The sequence below is a fragment of the Jaculus jaculus genome, chromosome 3 (genome assembly GCF_020740685.1).
Source record: "Jaculus jaculus isolate mJacJac1 chromosome 3, mJacJac1.mat.Y.cur, whole genome shotgun sequence".
NCBI classification, from domain to species: domain Eukaryota; kingdom Metazoa; phylum Chordata; class Mammalia; order Rodentia; family Dipodidae; genus Jaculus; species Jaculus jaculus.
Genome location: NC_059104.1, coordinates 50600222 through 50619888, shown reverse-complemented (window position 1 = coordinate 50619888; position 19667 = coordinate 50600222). Strand labels below are relative to the sequence as shown.

Below are 19667 nucleotides of genomic sequence, written 5' to 3'. Positions count from 1 at the left end.
GCCTAATCTAAGCAACATATCAAGATTGTGTCTCAAGAGCTGGGGACATGGCTCAGTGGTTGAAGGCACTTCCTGTGCAAGCCTGACAAATGGACTTGAGATCTCCAGAATCCTCATAAAACGAGGTGCAAGTCACTCATTGTAATTTCAATGTGCCTATGGTGATGAGAAATGGAGTCAAGAGAAATCTCAAAGCTCATGGGCCAGCTAGTTGCAGTGGCAAACAAGAAACCCTATCTTTTTATTTTTCACAATTTTTATGAACATTTTCCATGATTATAAAAAATATCCCATGGTAACACCCTCCCACCCCCCTGCACTTTCCCCTTTGAAATTCCATTCTCCATCATATTACCTCCCCATCTCAATCATTGTACTTACATATATACAATACCAACCTCTTAAGTAGAGACCCTATCTTAAACAAGGTGGAAAGAGAGGATTGACAACCTGAAGCTGTCGTCTGATCCCAACACTTGTGTCATGGCACACACACACACACACACACACACACACACGAAAGATTCTGTCTCAGAAACATAAATTTTCATATATATGCCAATTATTGGATGAACAAAAAATGAAATTCCACCTAAATTTTAATATATATATTTTACATTGTTACAACAATTACATTGTTACAGCCATATTTTGTGTATTAATTTTTACATAATAAGTGGAATTTTTTTTAAGAAATGGAAATCTTAGGCTGGGCATGGTGGTGCATGCCTTTAATCCTAGCACTTGGGAGTCAGAGCTAGGAGGATCTTCATGTGCTTGAGGCCACCCTGAGACAACATAGTAAATTCCAGCCTGGGCTAGAATGAGATCCTACCTCAAAATACAAAAACAAACAAACAAACAAACAAAAAAGAAATGGAAATCTTTTATCACCATGCTTATCTAGTCCTAATTGTCTAGCATGGGACAATTATTAGTTTCTCTTAGATTATCTTGTGGCTACTATTTAAATCGATAACTGTATAAACATGGAAGTTAGTCATATTACAAAAATGATTATCAAATGACATCTTCTGATTGTTTTACTTCAAATGACTGGGAAGAAACAGAATGAAAGTCTGAATTAATTCGCCATTTAATATCAATGTTCCTTTGCATATCAAGAAGAAAGAGATGATTTAGAAGACTTCTAATTGAATGAACATGATGGAAAATAAAGATACAAGCTGTAATTCTCTAATGAAAAAGTATGTGGTCTGTGAAAAACAGGAAAAGTATAACAAAAACAATGTAGTGGGGGCAGATTTTTCTTTCTTTCTTTTTTTTTTTTTTCTTTTTTTGAGGCAAGTCCAACAGACTGGCTTTTTTTATATGCGAGAGAGTGAGAGCTAGAGTGAAAGAGAGGGAGAGAGAGAGGATTGGCACATCAGGGCCTCCAGCCACTGTAATCAAACTCCAGATGCGTGTGCCACCTTGTGTGCATGTGCAACCTTGTGCGCTTGTGTTACCTTGTGCACTTGGCTTGTGTTGGACAGTCAAACATGGGGCCTCAGGCTTGGCAGGCAAGTGCCTTAACCATTGAGCCCTCTCTCCAGCCCAAGGTGCAGTTTTGATATAGGTGAAAGCACTAAACCCTGAACTGTGAAATAAAAAGCAAAGGTGTACTATCAACAGGCAATTAAAGCATCATCTTCCCAAACAGCATGGTACTTCCAGGCAGAATAGGGTTTTCTTCCTATGGATAGTAATGTGGCATCTCTGTTTGACTCAGACCTGCTATCTCACTCTGATTGGTGGGAACTTTTTCAGAAGTAGTGATAATAGACAGACAAAGAGTTAGGATGTTCCAACGCTGGCTGTGTGGTGATGCTGATGAGAAAGAAGTAAAAGGGTCATGAGTTTGAGGCCATCCAGGGAAATACCTTCTCATATGTTTTGAATTTTTAAATTTCTGTGTTTATGTTGGAGGGTGTGTCTGTAGAGGTCAGGAAGCTAGAAAAGGGGTCATGGTGGGGAGTCTAAAGGGCTAGGAATAGTGGAATACATGCTTTATGAACATAAAGGAGGAAATGTTGTGAAGGAAGGAAGTTTAAGTAAGGATGGGGACCTGAAAGGAGGCAGAGTAGTTGAGAATAAGGAGGCTATTGAGAGTGGGAATGGGATAAGATGGGGAGGGGTGAAAATCAACAAAATATAATATAATATTTATTATATACTTTATATATATAATAATATTATTATAATATAATAATATTTATTATATATAATATATAATAATAATATTTATATATTTATATAATATAAAATTGTTAAAAAGAGGACTGGGAAAATGACTTAGTAGCTAAAGGTTTTTATTTGTAAAGCCTGTCAACCTGGTTTTGATTCCCCAGTGTCCACATAAAGCCAGATGCCAAACAAAGTGACACTGGTGTTTACTTGCAGTGGCAAGAGACTCTGGCATAAATATGCACATGTGTATAAAGAATTTAAAAAAATCAAAAAGAATGGGCTGGAGAGATGGCTTAGTGGTTAAGTGCTTGCCTGTGAAGCCTAAGGACCCCGGTTCGAGGCTTGATTCCTCAGGACCAACGTTAGCCAGATGCACAAGGGGGTGCATGAGTCTGGAGTTCGTCTGCAGTGGCTGGAGGCCCTGGCGCGCCCATTCTCAATCTCTCTCTCTCTCGAACTGCCTCTTTCTCTCTCTGTCTGTCACTCTCAAATAAATAAATAAAAATAATAAAAAAAATTTTTAAATCAAAAAGAAAATAAATAAAGTTAAGGTACTAGAGCACTTTCCCACAAGTGGGAACTGGTGAATAGTCAGCATCTTCAAATGATATGACATCATTGTCATATCGCTTACATTGTGCTTTTGACACCTCCCCCACACACCATTTACTGAAGAAAATACTCTAAAAGGAATATCTGTCCCACCACAATTTGGGAGGGAAAAAAAAACCTCACCTTACCTCATGATAATGCCATCCGCCTCATACAAGTTTCTTAAAACAGCTGTTGTTAAAGTTCACCATGCGGAGTCCACTGAAGTCCCTCTGAGCTGGCTTTGTAGCTCCCCACTGCACTCTTTAGAGCACATGCTTTGCTTTTCTGCTTAAGCTGTGGCCATGTCCCTCAATTAAACATATTACTCTGTAAAGGCAATTCTCCCATCCAGCTCTCTTGTACACTGTCTTCTCAGGTCACTTCTTCCCTGAATAAGGTGTGTTTTTGAAGATTCAATTTCTGTTTCTGCTCATTGGCCCATGAAGTGATGTGCAGCCAGCAGCTCACTGTTCCCGCCTGCTGCGTAGTCCTGAGCAGAGGGGTCAAGTGCCAGAAGGCCACCTGTGGCTGTGGTCCAGAGGCTTGTCAAGTCAACTATTCTTAGTAAGGCCCACCGTGTCCATCACTGCAATGATCACCCCAACCTTTTTAGAATAAATTGTCCATCGTGCTCCTTGTGTTTGTCCTGAGTCTGGGGCCACGATCATATCCTTGCTTTCTGGAATGATCTTCATGCTCATACCTTCTCTTTGGGTCTTTAATTCCAACTAGCTCATTTGGGTCTTGTTCCTACCTAGCTGCTCAGGATTGCCAATGTTGGGCTTAGTCCACCCTGTGGGATGCGATGGCACATCCCCCTCCTTGGGGAGCCCAGCTTCCTACTGCTACTTCCTACTGGTAATGCCTTCGACCAGGCACAAAGTTTTCAGTTCTCTGCCTGCCTGAAATAGCTGGTAATGAATTGTCTTCGACTTGCTGACTGACATTATCAGGATCAGAGTGATTCCTGTGGTCTGCTATGTCATTGTTAAACACCCAACGAAAGCAAGAGTCTTCAGTCAAAGAGACAAATGAAGATCTCCAGGAATGTGTCTTGTGCTGTCCTCACCAGTGCTGACATTCAGAAACTACAGGGTGTTGTCTCCATTAGTGCCCTATGGCTGCTAGCAAAGTACAATGAGCTTATTCCCTCTGTTATGGAGGTGAAAATAGGGTTGTTGGCAAGGGACAAGCTTCCTCTGAAGCCTCCAGGGGAGTGTTCCAGCGTCTTCATAGCCACCAGCAGTCATTGGATGTTGGTGGCTTGAATCCATTTCCTACCTCCATAATTGCACCATGTTCTCTATCTCTTTGTTAAAGGACCTCAGACATACTGAATTAAGGACCCAATGTATTCCATCGTGATCTCATCTTAACTCACTACATCTGCATCAACACTAAGGTTACATTCTGAGGTATTGTGTGGGTTGGACATTTTTCCAAAACAAACTGGTTTCTGTGTATGAGAAAAGGCTCTGGGCTAACAAGATCCAATAAATAGACAGCCTCTACAGTGGCACAAAGTGCAATTTACTGGTGGCTTACTGACAGAAACATGCCCTGAATGACATCAAAGCCAGTGGATTCTCCAAAATTTAGGTCAGACAAAGAGAGCTTATTAATGGATCAGGACCAATGTGACTTCATCCAATTAACAATGTAGATGTTTTATCTTGTTAATATCAAATATGTCAGACACATTCCTGGAGCTGATGGGGTCAGGGCCAGTTGGTACAGCTCCACATATCGCTCTAATGTGCAGTATGTTAGGAAATTAGTTGTGTGGGGATGGATGGAACCTAACTAGGTGTCATAGACAGCTTTCCATTGCTGGGATAAACTTCCAAGCCAGACAGCTTATGGGAGGAAGGATTTTTCTTTTCTTTCTTTCTTTCTTTTTCTTTTTTTTTTTTTTTTGAAGCTTACAGATCCAGGGGAAGTTTCATTGATGGTGGAAGAAGCTTGTCTCCTTTCACAGATCCAAGAAGAGAGACAAACCACCACCAGCCAGCACACAACAAAAGCAACAAATAGCAGGGGCCCTGGCAGAGCTCAGACTGCTCTGCATACGTTTGGGCTAGAAATCAGGTCTGTCCCCAAACAAAGCTTTGGGCTGGACCAGAGTCTGTCCCCAGTGACACCTCTTCCAGCTTGCAGCTGGAAATTCAAGTTATAAAACTCCTGAGCCAGGCTGGAGAGATTGCTTAGTGGTTAAGGACCCAGGTTCAGTTCCCTAGTACTCACCAGTAAACCAAATAACAAGGTGATGCATGTGTCTGGAGTGCATTTGCAGTGGCTAGAGTCCTGGTGCACCCATTCTCTCTATATATCTGCCTCTCTCTTTGTCTCTCTCTCTCTAAAATAAATAAATAAAATATTAACACAGACAAAAACGTCCTCAGTCTATTGGGAGACATACATTCAAACTACCACACTAGGGTTACTCAGGAACAATTGTTAGGACAGATGACCACGATGAGGTTATGGTTAATCTAGAAAAATTTTAACATATATTGTTTTTTGGATGGGGGAACAATTCAAGCCATAAAATAAAAAAAACAAGTGAAAGTGCAAGAAATTATGCTTTTTCTACAGACTGTGTAGGAGTATCCATAACTTCTATGATGAGAGATTCATTTCATTTCTGTGAAACAGTCACTATTCTTATTCTCTTTTTCTTTCATAGAAGTAGAAAACTCATTTCATTTTTATTTCTACTACAAAAATAGTATAATAATGAATGACAACTAACACAGTGTCAGTGAGATAGAAAGGTGCAGTGAATTTGGCAAGTTGAGACATGTGTATGTATTTAAATAAATAATTGCTACTCAGGTTTTGCAGAATTCTGCTCAGAACAGACCGTGGGTACAGCACAGGTTTTCTTCTGCCCATGGATTACACAAGCCATACTCTGAATGCAGACATGTGACATATGTATTTTCTAGGCACCTGTACTAAGAAATAGTGCATTGGTTCTCTATGATCTTTTTCCTTCCACGGGCCATGAGAACACATTCTAAGTTAGAACTTCTGGCCTATTTTCTTAGCATTTTTCTCATGGTTCATATTTCTATATTTTTGCTTTGTTTTCTAGATGGTTTCCTGGCTTCACTATCATTTCTTCTATAGACTTAAATAAATTTCAAATCTTATATTTAAAAACTTTTAATCTCTTAATTTTGCAATTTTCATAGCAATATCTCACTTTCCTCTGTTTCTTTAAATTTTCTTCTCTTTCCTCCATTGGAATTTTTTTCCTTAGACTTAATAACATTTTCTTTAGTATAAAGATTTATTAGGCATTTATTATTATGTGGACTTTTTAGCATGTGTACAAGTAGGATGTATGTGTGTTCATATGTGTGTGGGTGCATGTGAGTGCATGTGAAGGCCTGAGGTTTACACTGGCTGTCATCTTCAATTAGTCCCTACCTTATGTTTTGAGGCTGGAGTTCCTTGTCTCCACTTCCCAGCACTGGAACAATATGTACAAGCTGCTGTGAACAGCTTTGGCCCAGTACTTGTGCAGCCTTCTCCCTAGACTGGTGAACTTGTCCTTTTTTAATAATTTATTTTATTTTATTTTTCAGATTTTTACAAAAGGTTTATTTCAGTCTTACACCTTTTAAATTTACTTTATTTGAGAGAGAGAGAGAGAGAGAGAGAGAGAGGGCGCGAGCGAGCGAGCAGGGGCACCAGGCCCTCCAGCCACTGCAAATGAACTCCAGATGCTTGCATCCCCTGTGCATCTGGCTTACATGGGTATTGAGGAATCAAACTTGGGTCCCTAGGTTTTGCAAGCAAGTGTCTTAACCACTAAGCCATCTCCCCAGCCAAAATTTGTCATTAATTTTGACAAAGAGGGTGAGAGTGAGAGAAAATTGGGGCACCAGGGGCCTCAGTGACTATCATGGAACTCCAGGTACTTGTGCCACCTAGTGGGCATGTGCAATCTTGCAGCGCCTCACCTTTGCAAGTCTGGTTTACATGGCATCTGGAGAGAGATCAAACATGGGCCCTTAGGCTTTTCAGGCAAGTGCCTTCACCACTCATCCACCTCTCCAGCCTCTGAATTTGTCTTTTTGAAGCTCTTTATTCCTCATAGTTTGAGAACTTCTAATTTAAAAACCTGAAATCTTTAGTACTTAAAAAGCTCAAACTGTCTGAGTGGCAACAGGACACCTTAAGTGGAAAATTTCAAACCTGATCTCCTTTGTCAGTTGGTGATCAAAATCCAGGCCCATTAACCATATGTTATGAAATTGCCTTCAGGCTATGGGTATAAGGTAGACATGGAATGCAAATACATTGTGTGTATGGCATGAGTTAGGAGGAAGATCAGTTTTATTCTGGTGGGTAAGCAATTAGACCTGGCTTATAAAACATGGATGCCACTTTGCCGGCTCTGATCCATCTCATCTAAGATGGCTACAAGCAGCAACTTCTCAGCAGCAGCTTCCTGCTTCTGTCTGGGTACATTTGCAGGCTGGCTCCTCCTGAGTCAGCCTCTTGAACCTGTCAGCTAATCAGGCCCCTCCCTTATGTTCCTGAGTCTGATAATGAGGCTTATCTTAATTGGATGTTTGATTCATATAAATCTCATAAGCCATGTTTCTGAGCCTCCTTGCCCCTTGCCCCTTAGTTCTTGGCCCCCAACTCTGTTGGTCCTCGATTCTCTCAGGCTTTGGTTTTTTTGGCTCTTGGTCCTCCTTGACCCTCTCTTGGCCACTTTGTGAAGGGAATTTCCTTGGCCTCCCTTCCTCCTTCCCAGCCTGGCTGGGCTTTCCTGCTTTGCTTTCCCCCGTACTCTCTCTGAAGTAAATCTCATAATTTATAATTTACCTTTAAATTTAAATTAGGAATTTGCATTCATAATTTACCCTTCTCTGAGTCCATGTTTTCAATTCTGTGGTAACTTGGACAAGAACCTGAAGTTGGAGTTCATGTGCCTGGGGTCTTCTGCACATCTGTAGACACCTAATCCCTTCCTGGACTCCAACAGTCCTACATCATGTAGACTTGGGTTTGTCCCCACGACTTCTCATTATGTGTATGTGAAAATATTTTAAAATACAAGAAGCTCTCAAGCCTGAAACACTTCTGGTCCCAAACATTTTGAGCAAGGAATACTCAGGCATATCTATTGCCTTTTGCACATTTCAGAGTACGCCATTGCTTGGTGTTTCAAGTCTCTCTATTTGTACACAAAGATATATCAAAAGCTGCTAGTAAGTTTTGCATGCAAGGGCAGAGTAACTGACTGTTGGCTTTGCCAGGGGGTTACTGGACAGCAATTGGTACTATCAAATACCGGTATCATCAGGTCTCTCCTTCCGTTTAAGTTTCCTGCAAAGACTTACTAGCTATATGAATTTGGCTGAGGGTGCTTTAGGGGCTAGAGGAAAGAGGGGCTTTGGTCTTCTCTGCAGTCTTGTGTGTAGACTTTCAGTTGAGCATCGGCTTCAGCCCCCTAATGTGTGACATTTGATTTGTCAAGGGAGTAAACATTTGCTCCCTTTAAAGATAAGCAAAAGAGGAATTGTCTACCCATACAGACGGTCGAAAGCAATTTCATGATCAAATGCTCCCTAAAGAGGCTTTTTACCCATACCTTTGAGCTGCAAGTTTTTAGTTCAGCTTTTTCTCTCCATTGCCTTGTGAAGTTACTTAAGTCCTTCTTTTGCATATGCATATGTGGAATGTGTGTGTGTGTGGGGTATGTATAGATACAGATGTTCATCCACATGAACATGTGTGTGTACATGTGGACTCTAGTGGTCAACACTGGGTGTCTTTCTTAATTGCTGCCAACCTTAGAACTCACTGATTGGGCTATATGAGTTCATCAAAACGACCCTGGGGTCCTGCCACTCCCACCCCCCTAGCACTGGGTTTACAAACATGTGATGCCACATGTAGATTTTATGTGGGTGCTTGGGACTCAAACTCAGAACCTCATGCTTGTAAGACAATGACTGAGTCATCTCCCCAGCTGCTCTCTTTTTCTTTGCTAGGCTGGTTTACTAGACTCACTTTCTGTCTTCCAGAATTGTGTTCACCTCGCTTGTCCTGTCACTTCCTGTCCACTTCGTCATCGAAAGTGCACATAGTAGTGCCCTTTGTCTGTAGGGAATATGGTCCAAGATCCCACACTGGATGCTGGAAACTTTGGCTAGTTGAAATCCTGCTGATGTTATGGTTTCTCCTGAGCCTCTGCAGTATCCCCACACAGTATCGGAGTTAATCTGTCCTTTTATGTCTTAGGTCTGCTGCCTCCTTTGTGTCTCTGCTCTTGAGCTTTGGGAACATGATGCAGTGAAATAAGAGTTACTTGTACACACGTGCTGATACTTGACTGTGAATCTGATAACTTAGAGGACCACTGTACTACCTCTAGTGGGTAGTGTTCAGCGTGTGGATCCTCTGGACAAATGGATGATTCAAGTACAGGGTGGGGTAGACTCTCATGGCATGAGATTTCATGTCACATAGAACAGTATGCATTTGAAAACTCATATTTTTCTGTAGTTTTTACTTAATATTTTTGAACTATAGGTGCCTGAGGATGCTTGAATCCTCACAAAATAAAGTCACAGATGAGAATAAGTACTTGACTGAATAACTAGTTTATTATTTCACTGTCCAACTAATGGTATTTCATAAGGAACTAGAATGAAAAAGTCTACGTCCAACTTCCATATTTAGATCAAATTGAAATAATAAGAAAAAAACATAAAACAAAAGAAACCAAGCTAGGTAGTGGGCACATACTTGGAACCTCAGAATCTGGGAGGCTGGTGCAGTGATGGAGAGTATAAGGCCAACCTGGGCTACATAATGACAATGACAATCAATCTCAAAACAACTCACACCCCCAAATAAGATAAAGAAACAAGTAAGCCAAAGCAAACAGAACAAAGGGAAGCTAAGAACAACAACAACACAACCACAGGTTATCTGGACTTCTTTATTATGTGGGCTGCCAGGTTTAGTTATCAGGTCTAAATTAAGCTACTGTTGTGATTGAATTTTATCTGTGACAAACATCATCCTAGACAAGTAACACAAATTGAACCCAGAAGCTTTAACATTCTGGAAGCATTTATTTGTTTCTATGGGTTGCTTACCTGTTCTCTCTACTAATTTTATTTTTATGTCTTATGCAAATAAAGTGATCCAGTAAAGAATCGCCAATCATGACATCAATGTCTTTGGCATTCAGAAACAAATTAACAGTACATTTACTTGTCTAGTATAATTGGGACCAGTAGATCTTGCTCTCATGTTGAAAATCTCCACTCACCCAGATGATTAAACAGGCTGAGAGAACCCGACTCGGGTAAGGTTAATGAATTCCTCTGTGTGGCTAGCTGGCTGCCTTTTGTCTCAAACAGGAAAGTCAGTCTCGCAGCTATGTTTACTGCTAAGCAGATGCTTTGCCATTCCTTGTATCTTTCAGCTGCCGAAGATAGCTGTTTCATTGAAAAATTAAATTGGGATAGTGGTCTAATTAACTGTGAGTATCAGAACAAACTCCTCCCCCATCTTCTCTTATTCTATAATCCTATTTGAAACCAGAGCCTAGAGAGGCCCAGCGCTCCTCATCAGCTCAGGAAGCCTTCTGATGAGGGAAATCTTTCCCCATCCCAGGCTTGGCTGCATTAATAAAAATGCAAACATCTGAATGGTAACTTTTCAGTGGCTAAGAGAATCTAGTCTGTTCTTAGGTCTCAATGTGTAGATCATCAAGATCTTAAGGAAGGAGAAGTCCTTGAACAGCTCTCCCATGCATGGCACTGAGAAAGTTCTTAGGATGTAGGATCTTCAGTGCTAAATCTGGGAACATCCTAGGCAGTGGGAAAGTTTGTCACCCTAGTGATAAGAGGCCAGTGGTCCTGTGTGACTTCATAGGACTAAGACTTCACTGAGCTTCCTTCAAATGAGACAGAGAAATTCTTGTCACAATTGGAGAGACTTGCACTGGGAAGCTGAAGCTGGCCGTGCTCCGTGGATCTGGGCAGCTGCTCACCCTGACTACTGAATAACCCCAGCACTTCCACACACAGAGAGGGCTCTGTGCCCCCAGCTTTTGCTCACTTTGGCTTCTCATCATTCGTTTCCAAGTTGTGTTGGATGGCTTCAGTTATCTTTCAAAGAGCCATAGCCTCAACATTAGTGGTAAGAGCAAAGGCTTTGACAGCCTATGAAGAATTACCATCTAGAGCTGAAGAGATGCCTCAGGTGGTCACGTGCTTGCTGTGAAAGCATGAAGACTTGAGTTTGGATTTCCAAGTACACACATGAAAGCTGGGTGTGGTGGCACATACCAGTAATATTAGCTCTGGGGAGGACAAGAAAGGAGGGTCCGGACTGGAGAGATGGCTTAGTGGTTAAGCACTTGCCTGTGAAGTCTAAGGACCCCGGCTTTGAGGCTTGATTCCCCAGGACCCATGTTAGTTGGATGCACAAGGGGTGCACACATCTGGAGTTCGTTTGCAGTGGCTGGAAGCTCTGGCATTCCCATTCTTTCTCTCTCTCTCTGCTTTTGTATCTGTCTGTCGCTCTAAAATAAATAAACAAAAATAAACAAAAAAAATTAAAAAATAAAGGAAAGGAGAATCCCTTACACTTAGTGGCTAGGTAGTCCAACTGGTTCAATGACAGAGCCTGTCTTATAAAATAGAGTGATTGAGGAAGGCACCTGACATTGACCTCTGACCTGCATGTGCACCTGCACACACACACACACACACACACACACCATACACATACAAGCATGCATGTTCATGTGCATATCACACATATAAACACATAAAAAAGAATTTAAGAATTCTTATCTGTGTTTGGATAGATTTGAGCACTCTGACAACAGTGGATTTACTACGAAAAAAAAACATGGTATAGAACTGCTGTTGCCCCTGCATTTTTCTTCCTGACAAATATTACTTCCTTCTCTTTACTTGTTCTCAAGGCAGAAAATTCTGTCAGCCCGTGTCTTTCCTCAGCAGGGCTGGGGTCACTACCAGTGTCATGTAATTGATCACCATAGGTACCCTCATTTTAATGAGCTTATTCTGGCTCAGGGGATGGCATACCTACCTCATCAAGCCACAAAACATCTTCCAGCTCCTTCTCTCTGGCACCTCAGAGTAGGTGCACCTCTGCTGTGTTGTGTTTGTGCTTATCAAATGAGTTTCTCAGGCTGGAAGCCCTGGCTCGCCCATTCTCTCTCTCTCCCTCTATCTGTCTTTCTCTCTGTGTCTGTCGCTCTCAAATATATAAATAAAAAATGAACAAAAAATATTAAAAAAAATGAGTTTCTCCTAAGACACACTCAGACTGGTTGATTAGTTTTGAGATGATTACTCTATGTTACTTAGAGGATACACATAGGAATTTTAAAAGTCCCATGACCAGATCAGGTTAACTAGCTTGAAATGCTTTCTAGTATATTATAATAACTCCAAACAGTATAGCCAACATATAATGAACCTGAGTCTCATTCTTCTTTTTTTAAATTTTTTTTTTTTTTTTTTGTCCAAGAGTAAAGCTTTATTTTGCTTTCCAAAAACTCTTCATTTCTTCCTCACCAAGTAGCAATTTTCTCCCCTTCATTGCTAAGGCTCAGGGCTCCAGACTGAAGCAGTTTGAGCCACATGCCCAGGTCCACACGCCTGTGCCCTCTACAGCACATTTTCTAGGACCATGGAATCAGCTGTCCTGCTTACTGCTTTGGCATTCTGTCAGGTTATGAGCAGGCCTGGGCAGAACTTCTTACCCCCACTCCTTCCAGCCGGTTTCTTGGTCACTTCCCTGGATACTAAAACAAACAGGCGGTGTGCTCTGCCTTGCTAACTCAAACCAAGGGGGAGGAGGAAGCAAAAATATCCCAGCTATGTGAACAATCAGAGGAGTATCTGGCAGCACACTTGATCTTTTATAGCTTTATTTTAACCAAAGAGTCAATGCCTTCAAGCAACCAGTAGCCTTGTCACACTCCAAGCCCTAATGTTCAGAATCCGTTTAGATACTGCCTTGGTGAGAGGTGCCCAACCCCCCACATGGCTTTGTTCAAAATGGGCTCCCAGTGATACCAACTGCCCCCCAGTTGCTCAGTGAAGCAGAAGGTGGGATTTTTCCAACACTGTTCCAAGGCTGCTTCATCATTTCCTGTTCCCACCCAGAGGCGGAAACGGGCAGTCACTTGGATAGGGTCACAGCAAGTCAGTGACATTCAAGACTGGGACATCACTTTGTCCTCCAGCACCAGTTTGAAAAATGAAAACAACTCCCCGAGGATGTGGGGGAGAGAAATAAGGGGATGTGGGACATGGCATACAACACACAGAGTAACAATGGTAAGAACCTTGGCCTTTCTTATGAAAAATCTGGAATGCTTCACAAATTCGTGTGTCATCCTTGCACAGGGGCCATGCTAATCTCCACATTGTTCCGATCTTAGTATGTGTGCTGCAGAAGCAAGCGCGAACCTGAACCTTTTAACGTGCACTCCGAGGAGTTTATAATGCAGTGATGGAGTGTGTTTCTTTTTTTCGTTTTTTTTGAGGTAGGGTCTCACTCTAGCCCAAGCTGAACTGGAATTCACTATGTAGTCTCAGGGTAGCCTCGAACTCACAGCGATCCTCCTACCTCTGCCTCCCGAGTGCTGGGATTAAAGGTATGCACCACCATGCCTGGCGAAGTGTGTTTCTTAAACAGAGTTAACTATAGAACTAAAGATTTTTGACAGGCACTAAGACTCCAATGAACAAGCTCTGGTCAAGGTGATTCTGAGACTTCTGTAAACATATATAAAGTGTAAAACTCTTGCCGCTGGCCACTAGCCACTGCCTTCAAAATGTAATGCTGGATCCAACATGACTGTCAGGTTGCACTTTCTGGTTTGTGCTTCAGTAAGAGTTTATGGAATTGTTCTACTTGTAGATCAAAGCTCCGGGAAGAGAACCCTGCCTGGAAAAAGTTCACTGGAGTCAGAAGGTATTTGAGTGCCAGATCCCCGGACTCAGTAGCTAGAACAGGAATGGCCTTGCTACTATGAGATAGGGGGACATCCTGGTTGACCTGCGCATCTTGGTTCCCCAAATCTGGGGAGCCATCATCTCTAGATATCAAAGTGGACTTTAAGCCAATTTCTTCTGTGGTTTCTGGAGAGATACACTCCTCATCTGTAGACTTTAACTGTACCGAAAAGCCTAAGGGGGAAGTCAACGCAGTCACTACCTCCTGAGACTCACAGAAAGAGACTGGCTCATCCCATTCTTTGCAGCCAAAGTCTGGGAGTAACTGCTTCTTGGCCTGCAAAGGACAAGGACAGAGGGAGAGCTTCTCAAGGTCTCCAGGCCAGGGGAAAAGGTTTTCTTTCTTGTGCTTCTTTGTGTCTCTATCAGCACTTTTCTCCGGAGATTCAAACACAACCCCTGGGATCCTTGGCTTCCTTGGCCTCCTTTCTAACAGCCAGAACACGCTCGCCTTCCTAGAAGCGCTCATATATTGCTGCACAGAGTCTGGAATGAGGGGGACAGGCAGCCTAGGACTCAGGCTGTCCTGGAAGTAGTTTCCACAGGGCTGTCGACTGATAATGGGCACCACCTGGCAAGGCCTCAGCCCTGCAACAAAGGCACGCAGCTCAGGGTAGGAGGAATGATCAGAGTAAGGGATGATGTGGACGTCAGGGTGGGGGCTGCGGATCTTCCGGCTCGTGGGAAGGATAGCAATGGTAGGGTGGGTCTGGTTCCAATGAAGCATGGCAGAATGGCAGATCTCCATATGGTCCACAGCATGGATGCGGCCGGCCCTTTCATCCACCGTGAATACATCTGCCAGGCCCAGGAGCTGTACCAACTCCAGACGCCGAGGACTCAATACCACCCAGGTCCGAAACTCCAGGGCCAGTTTCTCCAGTAGTGATTCCTTTCCCAGGCTGTAGAGTCCAATCTTTATGTGATGTTGTGGGTACTTTCGGATGAGATGGATAATTTGTTGTGCAGCTTCCTGTCGGGAAGGAAGAACGTGGGCTGGGTTGCAATTGGTGTTGTCCAGGTATAAAGTGTGGATCTGTTTCCCCACTGACAGGGCTGGCTCCTTCAGCATGGATGGCGTGTATCGAAAATCACTTGTAGGTGACGGTGCAGGAGGTGGGCGGTGATTGGGGAGCAGTAGAGGGGCCGCGCCCACGTGCTGGACAGGCCCACCGTGTGGTCCGAGTGCATGTGGGACAAGAAGAAGAGCCGCGCGGAGCCGGCCCGGCGCAGGCTCCAGAAGTCCACGGCAATGGGCGTGTGTGGGATCAGGGTCCCGTTCATGGTGGCGGGGCTGGAGTCCCCGCTGGGGTCTTCACAGGGACAGAGTTCTAGCGTGAGGACTCCGCCACGGCATGCTGGAGCCAGAGCCAGGCCTCGGGCCCTCGGGGAAGAGCAGCCCAGTAGAGTGGGCAGTGACTAGCGTGGGCGGGAAGGAGGTGGTCGCGCTAGGGACCGTGAGAGCCGGGGTCCACATCCCCGAGGAGGCCCCCGCGGGAGCCACGCCCCCCACCCGCGCGGGAGCCCGCCGCTGGGCGCTCAAAGCGCGCGCGGCCCGGAGGACGGGGGCAGACCCGAGCCTTTTTTTAAATTTTTTTTTTTTTGTGCATTTTTATTTACTTATTTGAGAGCGACAGACAGAGAGAGAAAGAGGCAGAGAAAGAAAGAGGAGAGTGGGTGGGCCAGGGCCTCTAGCCACTGCAAACTCCAGACACATGGGAATCCAGCCTCGAACCGGGGTTCTTAGGCTTCACAGGCAAGCACTTAACAGCTAAGCTATCTCTCCAGCCCCAGATCTTATTCTTCTTTATTCCAAAGTATGATAAATACAAATGGAATTTTTGCATGCATATATGTAGTGTGTAGTGTGTGAATGTGTGTATACATGTCCCTGTGAATATCTATGGAGGCCAGAGGTGAACATCAGGTGTCTTTCTCTATTGCCCTTCTGACGTATTTCCTTGAGATAGGGTTTCTCCAAGAACCTGGAGCTCACCATTTTTCAGCTAGACTGGCTAGCTATGGCGCCCCAGCAATCCTCCTGTTTTGTCCCTTCAGAGCTGAGGTTATAGGCATGTATGTCCATGTCCTGCCTTTTCACAGGTTTTAGGAGATCAAACTCGTGTCCTTTTACCCACTGAGCCATCTTCCCAGCTCATAAATTGGATTTTTATAGGTCTCTGTAATGAATTCATTTTGTAATATTTGATATGTTGTCTGGGTTAAAGGGGTAAACAAGCAAACATTCATTGAACACCTATTTAATGCCAGGCACTATGCTAAATAATTCATGTTATATAAACAACTGCTTGATATTGAATTCATAGCCTAGCCTTGTCTAAGACCACATACCTATTAACTGAAGAGCTCTGCCTCTACTTCCCTCTACTGCCTGACTCGGACTTCCTGGCCCCTGAACTGCAGCATACTCAGTGTTGCTGGTCCTTCCCTTTGTACATCTTTCTTTGTGGGCCTAACACATGGTGTGCAAGCAGAGAAGATTCCTTCTCAAATGAATGTGTGAGAGAAAGGAAAGGAAGAGGCAGGCTAGAAGGCGGTGAGCACTCTTTAGGCTCTGGCTGATTTTGTAAGTCAGTCATTATTTTCCCTCCACCCTTTCTGATAGCTGAGTCTTTTTCTACTCTAAGTCGTTTTAGCTCCATGTAGATCCTGGATAGATCATGAATGCTCACATCCTTTCCAGTATATCGATTTAATCTTTTCCTTTGTTTATCTCCGGTTTTGTAGGTTTGCTCACTTTCCTCTTCAATGAGCTACAGGTTGGTCGAGGGTGTTTGGCTTTCCTTAGAATCCCTTGAAAATTCTTATCATTTCCTCATCAATTTATTTTTCTATAAAAATAAGCTAGTATTTTAGCTTTTTATTGCTGGTTTTCACCTGACTAAATTCCCCAGATGTTCACATTCATGAGTACTGTCTTTTATCCTGGGACGCTACCACCTTGTCTAGGTCTGTGGGGTCTTTCCACACTTTTCTCTGGTTGCTAAAATTTATAATTCCTTGATATTTACCCTTTCATCATTTAACATTTCATCTACCTTGGTCTTTTAAATTATAAAGCTCTCATTTTATTCTTTTGTCTTTTCTACTGTGAAGTTAGTCTCTAAAATATATTAGTTCATACCTTTATGATTTAGAAGTTATTTTATTATTTGGATTCATGTGTGTTCCATTTGGAAGTTTTCTTCTGCACTTTTGAGCTTTGTATCTTTATGTTATCTCAGCTCATCATCTTACAAAAGTATCATCAACCATTTTGAATGTTACATCTCCTTTGCTGGGTTAGTTTGTACTTATGGGTCAATGCCAGGAACATTTCAGGGGAAGACATAAGGCATGTGCTCAGCAAGGACTGAAAATGACTCCAGATTAGGCCAAGAGTTTTATAGAGTAACCTCTTTCGTTTTTGGTATAAAATCATTTTATGATACTCATTTTAAAACATTTTTATTTATGTGAGAGATGAGAGAGAGAGAGGGAGGGAGGGAGATTGAGAGAGGAGGGAGGATGTGTGCCAGTCCTTTCACATTGCAAAAGAACTCCAGGCACATGTGTTAATTTGTGCATCTGGCTTTACATGGGTCACTGGGGAACTGAACCCAGACTGGCAGGTGCTTTAAAGCAAGCATCTTTAACCACTGAGTCATCTCCCTAGTTCCTACGCCATAGTATTCTTTTTTTTAAAAAAATATTTATTTGAGAAAGAAAGAAAGGAGAGAGAGAGTGAGTGAGAGAGAGAGAGAGAGAATGGGCACACCAGGGCCTTCAGGTGCTGAAAATGAACCAACTCAAGATGCATGCACCTCCTTGTGCATCTGGCTTTTGTGGGTCCTGGGGAATTGAACCAGGGTCCTTTGGCTTGTAGGCAAATGCCTTAACCACTAAGCTAGCTCTCTAGCTCTATAGTATTCTTTAAGAAGTAAATTGTGACTTTATTTCCTTTTTGAAAAAAATTAATTTAAATTAACTTTTTACAGATACATACATTCATAAAATTGTGTATTTTAATGACTTAGTGTAATACCTTTCTCATTGTTGTGACCAAATACCTGACAAGAACAAACTTGAAAGAGGAAGAGTTTATTTTAGCTCATGGTTTGAGGGCAAGGAAGGCATCCTGATGGCCTTGGCTATGGTGTTTACAATTGGGCAGATCCGGAAGCTGAGCAAGGGAAATAGTGGTACTTGAATGATTTTCTTCCTTTACCCTTTCTACTCAGTCTAGGACCCAAGCTCATGGGATAGTGCCATCCATAGTCAGAGGGGGTCTTCCCTGGGAAGGCTTTCACAGACATACACAAAGATCTGCCTGATTAATTCACTAGATGTTTCTTAATCAACTAAGCTGAAAAATATAATTATAAGTCCACTCAGGCCAACATGCCACCCCAGTATATCACTTTACTCCATAATATTTGACCCATGGTCCCTATAAGACTGATGTCCATCTTATCGTGAAAAGTGCATTCAGTCCACCTTTAGGGGTCTCAAGTTTCATAACGGTTCAGTGTTCAAAGACTCTTGAGATTCAAGACACTGCTAAATATGAGCACCTGCCAAGCAAACAAATAAAAAGTTGCATACTTCCAGAATACAATGACAAAGAGTAACCATTATATTCTAGAGGGGAAGAATGAGGCCCTAGCAAGGACACATCAGACCAAAATAAGACAAAAGCCAAGAAGGGCAAACACTAAACTTTGCAGCTCCATGTCTGTCATCTGGGGCTTTTTGGTGGTGACATCTGAGATGCAAAGGGCTTGGGTGGCCTGGCCCTTCCAGCTCTGTTGTCAATGACAATTGTGCCCTCTCCCTCCAGCTGATATTACAGATGACCTATGTTTCTGGCTTCTCCAATATACTGGGTTTCCATGGAAACTTAGGCCTCACCTTCACAGCTTCACGTACCTCCTACGCAGCAGTTGCATGCAGGGAATCTGACCCTGCTACATGTTGCCTGGCTTTAATTACTTTCTGGAATCTTGGTGCAAGCCTTCACCATCCTCTTCCTTGTATCTTGTATGTTTGCAAAACCTGCACCACGTGGACAACGCCAAGCTCTGCTGCAAGTCCAGTAGGTAATATGCTCCTGTAGACAACAGCTACAGTGGTCTCTGTGTGGCTGACCTGGGAAAATACCTCCCTGGGGCTCTTGCAGCCTTACTGTGCCTTCTGCAATGTTCCCTGATCCTTGGTGAGCCTGTTAGCGGTCTGATTTAGTGTTGAGTTCTCTGTCGCCTCCGGGTTTCTCTGTTCAAGTATTCACTTTGCTAAGGAAAGCTTTTCTAATTAGTTTGCCCTCTTATGCACTTTGAACCCTGAGTGGGGTCATGCTCTCAAGGCACCTTTCCTATTGTCCTAGTACAAAGCTCATGGTTTCTCTTTAGTGACTTGAATCTTAACAATTAGCAACCATCTTCTCACTAACCTTGTTTTCCAGTGTAATTGTGTTCAACTTCCCTTTCTCTCCAATCTGCACATTTTTCAGATCTTTCTGTTCTGATTTAGACTCTTTCACTCGAAGTCTATGTTAATTGCAGTCAGCAACTATACCACTGTCCGAATATCATGCTGTCCTGAAAGTTCTCTGACAGAGAACTTCAACTTCATTTTGAGTTCAGTGTCATGTAAATTTCCAGGACTTGGGAAGAATGCAATTAGTTTTCCTGCCAGTAGGGCAACCAGTCTACTTCCTAACAGAGTCCTTATTCCTGTCTGCATTTCTGCCAGCATTCTAGTCTTCTGACCTCCCACCCGAGTGGCCCATTAAACTCTGCTTACACCACTCTATGCTTTCTCTAATCCTTCTCTTCAAACTCT

At 42.9% G+C, this 19667-nt stretch overlaps 1 protein-coding gene and 1 non-coding gene across 2 annotated transcripts; both read right to left on the bottom strand.

Moving 5' to 3' along the window:
- Positions 1-12716: 12716 nt before the first annotated feature.
- LOC123459566 (5' exonuclease Apollo-like) lies at positions 12717-15329 on the bottom strand. The gene has a single exon (XM_045146556.1). The coding sequence runs from the start codon at positions 14896-14898 to the stop codon at positions 13672-13674; it is 1227 nt and encodes a 408-aa protein (XP_045002491.1). The 5' UTR covers positions 14899-15329; the 3' UTR covers positions 12717-13671.
- Positions 13170-13273, bottom strand: LOC123459706. Its single transcript, XR_006636463.1, has one exon. It is a non-coding gene; the product is annotated as a U6 spliceosomal RNA (small nuclear RNA).
- Positions 15330-19667: the final 4338 nt, after the last annotated feature.